At 50.9% G+C, this 13,330-nt stretch overlaps 1 protein-coding gene across 1 annotated transcript in view; it reads right to left on the bottom strand.

Annotated features, from left to right (window-relative positions):
• Itga11 (integrin subunit alpha 11) overlaps window positions 1-11,406 on the bottom strand; it is a 113,579-nt gene extending 102,173 nt beyond the window's left edge. The window contains exon 1 of the mRNA XM_021172144.3: window positions 11,287-11,406. Coding sequence (XP_021027803.1) covers window positions 11,287-11,338 — 52 coding nt within the window. The 5' untranslated portion in view covers window positions 11,339-11,406. The remainder of the gene's footprint in view (window positions 1-11,286) is intronic.
• Between the last annotated feature and the right edge of the window lie 1,924 nt (window positions 11,407-13,330).

Here is a 13,330-nt window from a genome sequence, read left to right as displayed (position 1 = left end):
CGGGTGCTGTTCGCACAGACGTCAGTGGTACAGTATCCAGCTCAACAGCCTCCCTGTGACCCCCTTTCCCTGACATACTAACCAGCTCTAAGAGCTTGGTTTAGTTTCCAGTTCCTGGGCTTGGGTCTCATTTGCCTTGGGCCTGTAAATAAAGAGATCTGTGCATCCAAGATTAGCCTCAGTCAGGGAAGTGGGCAAAGCCGGGCAAACTGCAGGGCAGAGCTAGAGATGTGCAATTTGTGGCAGGGCTTTCCCTTGGACAAGAGGAAGGAGGGTAATGAGGGCCCGGAGAGCTGCCGGCCACCCTGATCTGGTTCTTTGAATGTCAACTAAAAAAAGGAGTTGTGGGGGGCCCTTCCCTTCCAAGCTAGCAGGCTCACCCTGCAGCGGATGCCCACACCCATTTAGAAAGCTCTCTGGCTGCATAGGGCTCAACACAGACCCACTGGATGCCACTGGCTTGCTTGCTGGGGATGGGAGACTTTGAGGAGGGAAGCCTAGGCTGCTTGAGGCTCATGTAGAAGTCCTGGGTTTGGGTATAGGTCTGGGTTTTTGTTGTTTGTTTGTTTGTTTTGAGGCAGGGTTTCTCTGTATAACAGCGTTGGCTGTCCTGAAACTTGGTTTGTAGACCAGTCTGGCCTTAAACTCAAAGATATCCACCTGCCTCTGCTTCTTGAGTACTGGAAATAGGTGCGTTTTGTGGTTGCAAAACCATCTCCATTTTCCACTGTACTTTCTCATGAACCATCTGTTGTCATGGAAACAGAGAACTGCCTGGTGGGTAGTGAGCATCTTGACACTGGAGCAATGCACACCAAGGGTGTGCCACCTGTATAGGATTCTCGGACTCTGTCAAAGTCTTGTTGTTGAGCATCGAGGGGGCAAGGGATGGTCTTGGGACCCAGGATTCCTCATGAATGTGAGGAAGATCAAGGTCTAGCCTGTTTCCTGGTGCTAGAAGAAACTATCTTGAAATAGAGTCCTTAGGGCTGGGTGATAGCTCAGCCAGTAAAGTGTCGGCTGCACAAGCATGAAGGCCTGAGTTTGATCCCTGAGAACACACGTTGGGAAAAAAAAAAGTCTGGCTATGGCAATGAGCAATTGCAGTCCTGGTGCTAGGCGTGTGGAGCCGGGTGGAAGCAGGGCTCGCTGGCCGAGCAGCCGAAGCTATCAGCAAGCTCTATAGACACCAGTGAAAGACTGAGGAGTAACACCTGAGGCTGTCCCCTGGCCTCTGTGACCTCTGTGTGTATTGCACATGTACCTGCACACACACACACACACACACACACACACACACACACACACACACACACGAACACACACTGCACCCTGAGGAAAGTGAGAGAAAAATGACTGTCCTGACAACTGGGTACCTGCTAGCCTCTCCAGACCCTGTGACCCCCAAGAGGACAGCTGTCTCCTAAGGAAGCTATAACAAACCCACAGGGGACAGCCACAGCAGCCAAGAAGTCACATTGCAGCAATGGAGAACATCTAGGTCTGTCTATATAAAGTTCCCCAGTCAAATGGGGTATCCCATAGCTTCTTAGTTCTGGGGAGCAGAGGCTGAAGGGTCCTTCTGGGGACCCTATGGCAGCACTTGGCATACGGTGTGGTGGATGAGTCTGTGTGGAACACACAAAGATTAACCAAAATTGTGTGAATGAAAAAGTAAGAAAGAGGGTCTAGGGACCTGGCACAACCTGTCGAGTGTGTGCCTAGTACGCGTGAAGCCCTGGGTTTGATCCTCCGTGCTGTATAAACCGGATGTGGTGAACATACCTGCAGACCTAGTACTTGAGAGGTAGAGGCAGGAGAATCAGAGCTCAAAGTTATCTTTGGCTAAGTAGTGAGTTCAAGGCTAACCTGGGCTACATGAGACCCTGGAAAAGAGGAAAAGGGAAGGAGAAATAAAGGGAGGAATGGAAAAAACCAAAAGGAGGAAAAAAAAAACCCAAGAAAGTTTCCTAAGATGATCAAACTGTGCTGAGCTTGGGGTCTGTTTCTCTTGACAGCAGAGGTCTAGCCTTGGGAAAGCCCCTTAGAATCAGTTTGTGGAGTTTGGCTGCCTGGATGGAACCCCAGGCTGTAGCTTATCCCCTGAGTGATCTTGACTGTGGCTTCATATCTACATCACAAATACTGCTACTAGAATTTACTGAATATCCTATCACTGGCCAATAGTCTGTTGGGTACTGGGTACTATTTCTGATTTTTCACACTGATCCCATAGGTGGGTATTATAGTTTCCACTGCACTGTCTAAAAAGATGACTTGTCAGGGCAGGTCCAAACCCCTACATCTGAGGTCCATGCTCCTGAGAAGGGCTTGGTTGGGTGCAGACTCAGACCTCCCACCTGTAGCCAGGTTTCCCATAAGCCACCAGGGAATATTCAGATCACATGACCCCTAGAGACTGAGTGCTAACCTGGGTTCCATGCTCAGCCTCCCCATCTTCTCAGGGTCCCCCCAAGTCTTTCTTAGGTGGAAGGTGACATGCTGTACTGTATGATTGGCATGATAATGAGGCAAAAAGTTCTTCTCTCTTGTCCCCTGTTGCCTGGGGGACAGCATTGTCCTGTTATATGCCTGCATGTCCACCACAGGTACACAAGGCCTCTTCTGTGTTCCCTGAAGTGCTTCAGAGAATGGTGGTGAACACATGGGCAATCCAAGCCAGTTTGTGGTACTTCTGGGCTAGCCTGTGGTACTTCTGGGCTAGCCTGTGGTACTTCTGGGCTAGCCTGTGGTACTTCTGGGCTAGCCTGTGGTGACCCATTCCCTACTTTCTAAAGTCTTTCAAGAAGTCACCACACCCTTCATCAGGCTTCCTTGCCATGTCTACCTGTGATTCTAGACTGCCATCCAACTCTTGTAGCCTGGAAACATTCATTTATAGATGGCTGGACATTACTATAATTATAAACATCAGCATGGCAGTCTGGTGTCTTAGGAAAGGCAAGTAGGGGGCTATTTATTATCCAATGGGACTGGGAGTTAAGAGCTATGAACTACTAAATCCACTGTCTCATCTGTTCATTTCTACAACTATTGCTTGCCTACTCTGGCCAGGTGCAGGGCTGGACCTTAGGATACCTAAGTAAACACAATCTTGCTCTCATTGGATTACATTGTTACAGCCTGTAGTCTACACCACGAATAAAGGAGGCCGGCCATAATATGAGATGCCATTCAATGCCCTCTAGGGGCTAAAGTGTGATGGGGGTGGGGGAGCTCTGTCTCTGTGAGAGTTTGCAGAGGAGGGTGCGATTTTAGTGAGCAGTAACTAAAATTGAGGCCTTGGTGAGATGGGAACCAGAAAAGAAGTTGGGGGTAGGGGGTGTTGGAGGTGGGCGATATCAGCCATAGGCTCAGGCATTCGGACACTTGGTCTCCAGTTGGTGTTGCTTTGCGGAGGAAATGGTTATGGAGAGGCACAGCCCTGGAGGAAGTGTGTCACTGGTGGGGCCTCTCTTAAAGCCTCCCCCTGCTTCATGTTCACCCTCTCTCTGCTTGGTGTTTGCTGTTAACCCTGTGTTCTCTCGGCTTCCCACATCTGCTGCCATGCCATGTCAGCCAATTGTTGCCATGCCTCCGCCCAGCCACGGTAGACTGTTCTTCCTCTGGAGCATAAGCCAAAGAAAACTTTCCCTTAAGTTGTCTTTGGTCACAGTGTTTTATCATAGCATCAGAATAACTAATACAAAGTAACTAACACACCCAGAGTCTGGGGCTGTGGGACTCTAGGATTAGCGGAAGATAGAGTCAGAAAATCAGGGGTCTACTCAGGGTGAGCGCTGGGGTGGGGGGTGGGGGGGAGGCAGCGGGGTTTGCAGCATGGCCCAAGCTAACCTAGCAGTTTCCTCTTGGTTGTAGGGCAGAACAGCATTCAGGACAAGGGAAAAGTCAGGGAGACCTGTTAGACACCTATACCATGAGCCATGGGGACATCTTCAAGCCCTCCCTGTGGTAGCCCTTCAGGCTCTGCCTGCTTCCTGGTCTTAGTCCAGACATTGAGGACTTGAAGGGAGGCTTCAGGTCCAGGGTGGTGTGGGACCAGGCTCTCATGCAGAGGTGGTGTGAGGGGCTAGGTTTAGGATGTGTGAGATAGAAGTCAGGGGGGTCCATACTGAAAGAACATCTGAGTGACAATTTGGTCCTGTTTGGGATGATAGGCAGGGCCTATTTCGGGGTCTGCCAGTGTCTCTGCCCTTGGCTGGCTTCACCGTCAGCAGCAAGCACATTCCATGGCTGGTGATTGGCTTGCGGTCTGGCCCGGCTCTTTCGATGGTTTCTTTTGCTCTTTAAAAACCAGAATTGGAGTTCTCTTTAAGTTTAGGGCATGAATCACTGCTTGTGGCCTGGAAGGGGGATGGAGGAACACAGTCTTTGTGATGTTGGGTGCTAGAACTCACTCAGTCTGTAGGCCCCTGCAGCCAGCTGTGGGATGGATCCCAGTGCAGACACTGGTCCTATCAGCTTCTGAGCTTCTAGCTGACCTGGCTCTGAGTGCCTCTCCATCCACTTCCAAGTCCAGAGCTAACCATAATCAGAAGGACTTCACACTTGGGCTCATGTCCTATTTCTTGAAGTTTTCAATTGTTTTCAAACAGGGAGCCCTGAGTTTGATTTTGCATAGATGCCTCCAGTTTATATAAAGTAAGTCCTTCAGATATGGTGATTGGGGTGATCCAACTGACAGTAGCTTTGTCTATTTATGGGTTTTATAATTTCCACCAATTACTATGAGGGGCTGTGATTTCCTGGAAAAGAACAATTCCAGAAGGGGGAGAGGAAATAAGATGATTTTATGGTTCCTTTTCTGGAAGGAAAAAAGAGTAAGGGTCCTAGGAATGCACCAGACAGAGAAGGAGGGTGGTGGAGATGGAGAGAGGTCTACAGAGAACCCCTAGTGGTCTATAGAGAATCATCAGTAGTCTACAGAGAACCTCCACCAGTCTACAGAGCACCCCTAGTGATCTACAGAGACTCCCCCAGTGATCTACAGAGAACCCTCTAGCAGTCTACAGAGAACCCTCAGTGATCTACAGAGAACCCCCCAACAGTCTACAGAAATCCCCAGTGGTCTATAGAGAATTATCAGTCGTTTACAGAGAACCCCCACAAGTCTACAGAGCATCCCCAGTGATCTATAGAGACCTCCCCAGCAGTCTACAGAGAACCCCCAGTGGCCTATAGAGAACCCCCAGTGATCTACAGGAAACCCTCAGTGGTCTACAGGAAACCCCCAGTGGCCTATAGAGAACCCCCAGTGATCTACAGGAAACCCTCAGTGGTCTACAGGAAACCCCCAGTGGTCTACAGAGAACCCCCAGTGATCTACAGGAAACCCTCAGTGGTCTACAGGAAACCCCCAGTGATCTACAGGAAACCCTCAGTGGTCTACAGGAAACCCCCAGTGGTCTACAGGAAACCCCCAGTGATCTACAGGAAACCCTCAGTGGTCTACAGGAAACCCTCAGTGGTCTACAGGAAACCCCCAGTGGTCTACAGAGAACCCCCAGTGATCTATAGGAAACCCTCAGTGGTCTACAGGAAACCCCCAGTGGTCTACAGAGAACCCACAGTGAAAGAAGTTTGGCTTAGTTGGGTGATGCTGGGGGAAGAGAGCTAGCTGTTGTTTTGTTTGGCATCCTGGAGTGCATTGCCATGGTAACTCACCTATCTTGCCCCACAAGCCACAAGAAACAAGCAAACAAACAAAACCTCCCTCTGTCTATTTTTGAGCAGCAGCACCCCCCAAGCTCGAGACAGGGTTTTCCTCCCTATAGCATCAGGCTCTCCTGTCAGACTAGGAGGCTGAGGGGCTGGACCATGAACCGCTGCTTCATCCGAAGACTACCACTAGCCTTTCTTTCCTTTGGCTCAAGATACCACTTAGATAAAATGCAAATGCCTTCCAGTAGGACACATCAAATCGTCCTCACTCATTAGTGATATTTCATATCAATCAGCTAATCAGGACTGAAAACTGAGCGGGTCTTGCCTGGGGCAGTGGGAGGGAGAGAGTGGGATGTGGGACCACCTGGGCATTCAGTATTTTGGGCACTTGGAGGCAGGCAGGTGACAGAACCCCTGGGAGGGACCCACTCTGATAAATCACCACCCTGGACGAAGGCTCACTTTCTAAAGAGAATATCCTGCATGAATTAATTAATGCAGATGGGGGATCCAGCTCAGTGCTTGCTTCGGATGCGTGAGGCCCTAAGTTCAATACTATCCCTATACCGGAGGCAAAAAAGAGCCAGGGAGGCAGGGAGGTCCTGGCACTGCCTTTGACTCTATGGCAATGGCCTTGGACAAGCTATTTGACTTTTCTCTTGGAACCTGTGCCTCCATGAGAGATGAGAAGAGCCCGCCACAGTGCCTGTCACAAACCAAGTAAGAACTGATGAAGGGCCGTGGAGATGGCTCAGCAGTTAGGAGCGCTCTCTGTGTTTTCAGAGGACCTGAGTTTGGTTCCCATTAACCAAGCCCAGGCAGCTCACAAGCACTTCTAAGTCGGTTCCAATGCAAGTGATCGGACACTCTATTCTGGCGTTTACAGTCCCCTCCCCACGTGGAATGTGAACGCCCATACTCACTCCCACACACATACACAAAGAAAAGAAATGATGAGGATATTAGAACAATAGTACCAGCTCCCATGGACAGTGGCTTATGGGCTGCCAAGGACCATTTAGTACAGTGAATGTGAATGGATCACATATGAGCCACTAGCCAGATAGATCATCAGCCTGAGAAGGGCTTGTTCTCATTTTATGGTTCATGAAATGGGCCCCTGGGAGGGGAGCTGCCCAGGCTCACCCACCTAGAAGGGATCTGCATCCGGGCAGGCTGGTTCCCCAACCTGTGTACTACCACTGCTTAGTAAAGGGTAAGCAGTTAATGTGCCAGAGAAAGAGGTGAGAGGCAGCAGGGAGGGGCTGGGCCGTGTGGACTATTCCCTCCAGGAAAGATTTCACACGTATTATAAGTTTTAAGGGCGCCACATGAAAGCTCTCTGCGGAAGTTTAGTTTATAGACAACTCCGGTCTCTGTTTTCTTCCCTCACTGCTAACAAACTGCTGAACATTAAGTGGGCAGGAGAGATGTCAGGTTTGAGATGTGATTTGTGTGTCATGTGTACATGTTCATGTGTATGGGTGCAGGTAACTTGGGCGTGTGCAGGCGTATGTAAGGCCAGAGGTCAAGGTCAGACGCCATTCAGTCACGATTTACCTTATTTGTTGAGGCTAAGTCTCTTGATGACCCTGGAGCTCACTGCTGCAGCTCGCCCTAGGGATCCTCTGTCTCTGCCTCCCCAGGGACGAGATGACAGGCATGCACTAGCGCTCCTGGCTTTTTAACATGGGTTCTGAGGGATGGAAGTACAATCCTCAGACTTGCATGGCAAGCATTTTACCATCTGAGCTTCCTCCCAGCCCTCAGATGTGATTTTTGATCATGACAAACCCTTCTCTTTAAATTAAGCTACACTGCAGTAATCAACTTTGACTCCAAAAAGAAGAACCTGGCGCTGTGGAGAGACGGTAATACCTCAAGTTGAGCATTGTGGAGAGGAAGGATCATTCCTCAGATTGCCCAAATGAACTCCCCATCCACACAGCAAGAGGCAAGCCAGTTGTCCCAGAACACGGTTTTGGTCCAAGCAACAGGGGCAGGACACTGGAGAGGGTGAAGTGGGGTTCCCTACTGTTGCAGAAGGAGGAATCATAAGACTCAGAGATGGCAAGTGAGAGGGGAGAGCCGAGTGAGCTCCTAGAGGGCCCACAGTCCGGTGTGGCTGGGAACCATGAGAAGGGTGGTGTTTGCATCTCCTCTCTGAGAGATGGGGGCACAGGTGTGGTAGCTAGTCATCCCACTTTATGATGGGTTGGGTGGGGGAGGCAAAGTGATCAACTGCATCTCAGCCTCTGCCCTTCCAAGTTGGGGGAGGGGGCATGTCGAGCCTTTTCAGTCTCCAACAGCCACAGAGCTAGGTTCCTGTTGAAGGGGGAGCTACACCCACAAGGACACACAGAAGTGAGCTGGTCTTTCCCCTCCTTAATACCAAAGAACCACCTGCACCAAGATCAAATAGATTTTAGGAAAAGCTCCGAGCCAAAATATTAAGTCTTTCAGCCTCTTCTGGGACCAAGACCTAGGGCCAGGCTGGTAGGAGTGGGAGAGTCTTGGTTTTTAGGGTCCTGGCACTTATGCCTCTGAGCCTCCAGTATACCTCCTTAGCCATCTCCTGTCAACTTGAGCTCAAGAGGAAAGCTCTGAACACCTCAGATCCTTCCTTCATGACCTACGAGGTGGCTTCCAGAGAGGAAGATAACGTGGTGCCACTTGCTAAGCACTGGGAAAACTAAGGCCTATTTGGTCTTTGCAATAACTTTACAAATTCTGTTACTACCCCTACCTTGTAGAAGAGGAAATTGAGGAAATTATTTGTCAGGGGCAGTAAGGCCTAACTGCAGAGTCCAGGCCAATTCCACACAGAGGGACTCTGGGGCCTTTGTTGCCACAGTGCCTGATCTTGCCTTGTGTCTTCTTGGAGCCTCCCAAAGGATCCATATGATTCACAGGTAAGGGACCAAAGTGAATTCTGTCCTTGGGCCAGGGAAATGACCCACTGATCCCTCAAACCCTTCTAGTACTCAGAATCCAGACTAGTCAGGCACCTTTATGCCATTAAAAGGAAAACGGGTGTTGTGGCATTGTGGTGTTTTTGTAACCCCAGTGCTGAGGCGGCGGAGACAGGATGGTCTCTCAGGGTCATTGACCAGCTGCCCCTTCCTACTTGGCAAGTCCAAGGTCAGTGAGGGACAGTCTCAGGTAGTGAGGGTCAATCCCAGGTCAGTGAGGGACACTCTCAGGTAGTGAGGGACACTCTCAGAATGGTTGATAGTACTGGATGGTGCCAGGGACAATACCTGAAGCCTTTCTAAGGCCTCCACACTCATTTACACACACACACACACACACACACACACACACACACACACACACACAAATACAAACACACACACAGACACCTAAACAAACACACACACTTACACAAGCACCCCCTACACCAAACACACATACATACAAATTTACACAAGCACTCACACACTCAGACACACACATACACACTTGAGCAGTCATACACAAATTGTCACCCCTTCGTTCTTTAGTCCCTAGAAATACGAATAATGTCATTTTAAGTTCCATACACTATGCTTTGGGGGTGGGAGTGGGTGATCCAGTTCCTCTTCCAGGAAGCCTTCCTTACTTGTCTACTGGATACTGAATCTCTCTTGTATGAGCGCGTGCGCACACACACATACACACAGAGGCCTTACTTCCTCTTCTCCCTTCATTCCCTCACGCCTCTGCTTAATTCTCTAAGTTCTTGCCCTACCCTGTGCCACAGCAGGACCCAGGTGGCAGGGGCACATGAGTTCTACCTTCTTCTTGTAAGCAGATGTCTGTCTAGTATTGACGGATATGTATAATGAGTCCCATATTCCAAAAACCCAAACTGATCAGCAATAATGCAGAAGTGGTTTTCTCCATATAAGGGAGGCGATGAGTCACAAATCCTTTCTTGAGAGGTCCTTCAACACTCCATCCCTCAGAGCTCCACCCACTTCAGTTGCACAAACATTAGCAACCACTGATGGAGTCCCACTGTGCGCCAAGCCTCAACTTCCACAACTCAGACAGCTTCCACAACTCAGAATTCTGCCTCCATTGTCCCCCAGGAGAAAAGCTTTTAGAGAGCTCACAAGGTCTGTGCAGAGCTACTTTCCAAACTCTTGCTCTTAGCTTTGGGATGCTTGGACTGTCCTTCTCTGGGGACACCTGCCTAGAGTCACCCAGGAGGTTTTAGCTCCTTCCTGTGGATGGATTTCCAGTGACTGCAGGCAGTTCCTTCCCTGAGTGTACCTTCCGTGGGTTTCTCTCCCTGGAGCTTTCTAAAAGCGTCTGGTCTGGCAGTAACCCTTTCCCCGCCCCTCCCCCAACTCGAACTTCGAGCAGTAAAGTTTGCTTTCCAACTGAGTCTCTGGGATCAGAATGAAACCCAGCCAGTTTCAAGAGACCTTTCAATTGCAGGGCATCCCAGAAGCAGCAAAGGACAGAAGGATATACGTGTGTCCCCAAATGGGGACAACTGACCAAGGCTTGGAGAGAGCCACCGGACTGGATAGGGGTGAATCTTCACTTGTACTACCCGAGGGCACCTGTCCAGCTGTCACTGCCTCTGTCCCCTTCTATTGGTCTCAGCTAGTGCCAGAGACACTCAGAAAGAGCGGCAAGGTTGGCAGCCAGTACCAACCAGTTTGTTCCTTCGGCTCTATCTAGCTCTGGCTCTGGCTGGAGCATTCCGCCACGCTGTGAAGGGGCCAGGAAAACTTTCCCTAGCCGCGCGCAGCACAATGCGGTTGGCTGAAGCTGGGCTGAGCATCCGCACTGTGGAGGCCTGAACTAGGGTACCCCAGGCTGAGAACCCAAAGACTTGTCTCTCTTTCCTTCAGTGACAGTGCCGAGGTTCCCGCTACGCCCCCACACCTGGAGTACATTAAGCAGCGGCGCGCATTACAGTGACGGCGGCTTCCCCCGAATTACTGAATAATTGCATAATTTCAAGCGCGAGCTGGGGACGCTGCTCTGTTCCTACACTAGTGTTAAATATCTGTTCCACCGGTCCTGGGCTGAGGGATTGTGCCCTCTGTTTCTGGTGGGGCTGAAGAGAGTTTACAAACGCCTAGCAGCCAAACTGGAGGGATTCTGTGTCTTCCAGGACTCCGGGATCTCTTAGGACTCCCGGCTCTCCAGGGCCGCCAGGATCTGTCTCTCCACACTTCAGGGGTCTCTGCCCTTGGGTGGCGGGGGCAGTCGGGTCACGCTCATTCGGCGCGATCTGCCTCCTTCCCCAGCTGGGGCCTTGGACCCTCGTCAATGGAGGGATGCCTGGATGGCAAAGTGGACACTTGGGAATTATCCCCAGAGCCGCATCGGGAACATCAGAAATGCTCAGTGGTTCTAGCAACCCGAGTCCCGTCTTCTTTCCCCAAACACATCAGAGTCCTAGAAAGAGTTTCCTAGGCACACCTCCCTCCTTTGCTATCTTGGTGGGACTGTTGTAACAGCAGCCCTTCCCGGCAGACCTGTGTCCCCAAGTGCTGCTGAAGGAGGCGCGTCGCATCTCTCTTCTCTCAACTTGAGCTAAGGTCCTGGAGGACTAGGGAGGGGCTCCCGGAAGGAAAGACAGGCTAGGGGGACACGTACCTGGCCAAAGACTGAGGGTCCAGGCCACCAGGAGGCCCCTGGGCAAGTCCATGGCCCGCTGCGCGGCGGCTGGTGTCGCGATGGTCGCGCGGCTGAGAGCCAGAGACAGCCTCGGTTCGAGCGTCCTGAGCCTGCACTGATCCAAGCTCCAGCTCCCTGACAGCAGCGCAGAGGAAGTGGGAGGGCTCCGGCGGCGGGGAGGGGCGCGGATACCGCGGCGGCCCTGGCTCCAGGCCAGTCTAGGCCCCTCTGCCACCTGAGCCAGCCGCAGGCTGCAGCCCCGACGCCCTCGCCAGTATCGCCCTCCCCCACTCCCAGCCCATCTAACCTCAGGGTCATAGCAGAGAATGGCTTCTGGGAGCCAGCCACCTTGCCAGCTTAGTACCTGCCTCTCCTCCATCCCCAACCAAATCGGGGTCTGCTCTGGAAAAGCAAGTTATGGAGTCCGTTTTCTGGGGGGAAAGAGTTGAATAAATACCATAGGTGAACCTAAGATGACCGAGGGCCACTCTGTGACAGGTCTTCTTCGGACAAGTTGGATGGATTTCCCCTCCCTTCACAACATTCCTTTGTCTCCCCGTTCTCTGGGCCTTAAAATGTCAAGGCCACAGTGCTTCTTGGAACCCTGGAATCAATGCAGAACACCTCCAGTTTCCACCGCCCCAGCCTCCACACCTGAACAGGGACTGCACCTGACAGTTCCGAGGCTTCTCTTTGAAACTCAGGCTCTATTCCCCAGCCACTGTACTCACGGACAGTTAACTTCAACGTGCATTTATTGCTGGAGCTTTTTATGGGGTTTGGGCCGCAATCTGTGAGTGTGGTGGCTGGCCTTCCCAGCAAGGGAGGAGCAGAGGAAGGCAGCAAGGTAGCCAGCGTGAGGAAAACCGAGAGTATGGAACCCACTACTTTTTCAGAGCCTTCCCAAGGCTACCATGCAGATGGGCAGACACATGCAGGCTAGTCTCTTTCTGCTCTTGTCTTCACTGTATTGTGCGCACCCATACACCTACCACACCCTAAACAACAACCAACATATTTGTTTGGCTGTCTCTCTGTCTCTGTCTCTGTCTCTCTGTCTCTGTCTCTCTCATCTCCTTGTCTTCAGGAGCAGAAGAGTGTTTCAGTGTATGCACACATAGATGGATGTCAGTGTATGCACACATAGATGGATGTCAGTGTATGCACACATAGATGGATGTCAGTGTATGCACACATAGATGGATGTCAGTGTATGCACACATAGATGGATGTCAGTGTATGCACACATAGATGGATGTCAGTGTATGCACACATAGATGGATGTCAGTGTATGCACACATAGATGGATGTCAGTGTATGCACACATAGATGGATGTCAGTGTATGCACACATAGATGGATGTCAGTGTATGCACACATAGATGGATGTCAGTGTATGCACACATAGATGGATGTCAGTGTATGCACACATAGATGGATGTCAGTGTATGCACACATAGATGGATGTCAGTGTATGCACACATAGATGGATGAATAGGAAGGATGTGTAGGAGCCCAGAGGGAAGGGCATCTGAGAATGGTTGGCTTTCAGGGAGGATCCTTGAAGGAGAAGCTGGGTGCTGAGAAGCTCTACCACTTGCAAAGGCTGGGGAAGCTGGTTTTATTCTGGGGGAGTGGAGAGAGATAGAATGAGAGGAAGGGAAGGAGGGAGAGATGGAGAGAGAGGGAGGGAGGATAAGAGAGAGGGAGAGAGAGAGACAGAGATGGAGAGAGAAAGGAAGGTGGAGGAAGAGGAGGAGAGAGGGGAGGGAAGAAGAGTGTAGATAAAAAAGCAAAGAGAGAACAGAGGAGAAGGAGGGAAGGGAAAGAGGAGGTGCAGGTCTTGGGCTGTAATGCAGTGCACAGGTGTTCTCACCTTCAGGGCTAAGTTTCAGAAAAGGAGGGCAGGACAAAGGGGCAGGCTTTCTTGCTCTTCTAAAAGAGCCTGAATATCAAAAGAACCCACTTCTTTTTGCCAGGACAGGTGAGGGCTAGGACAGGTGAGGGCTAGGACAGGTGAGGGC

This window comes from Mus caroli, unplaced genomic scaffold, assembly GCF_978045245.1.
Source record: "Mus caroli unplaced genomic scaffold, Mus_caroli_1 scaffold_11, whole genome shotgun sequence".
In the NCBI taxonomy this organism is placed as follows: Eukaryota; Metazoa; Chordata; class Mammalia; order Rodentia; family Muridae; genus Mus; species Mus caroli.
Note: the sequence above shows the minus strand (reverse complement) of the source record. Positions and strands in the feature narration are given on the sequence as shown.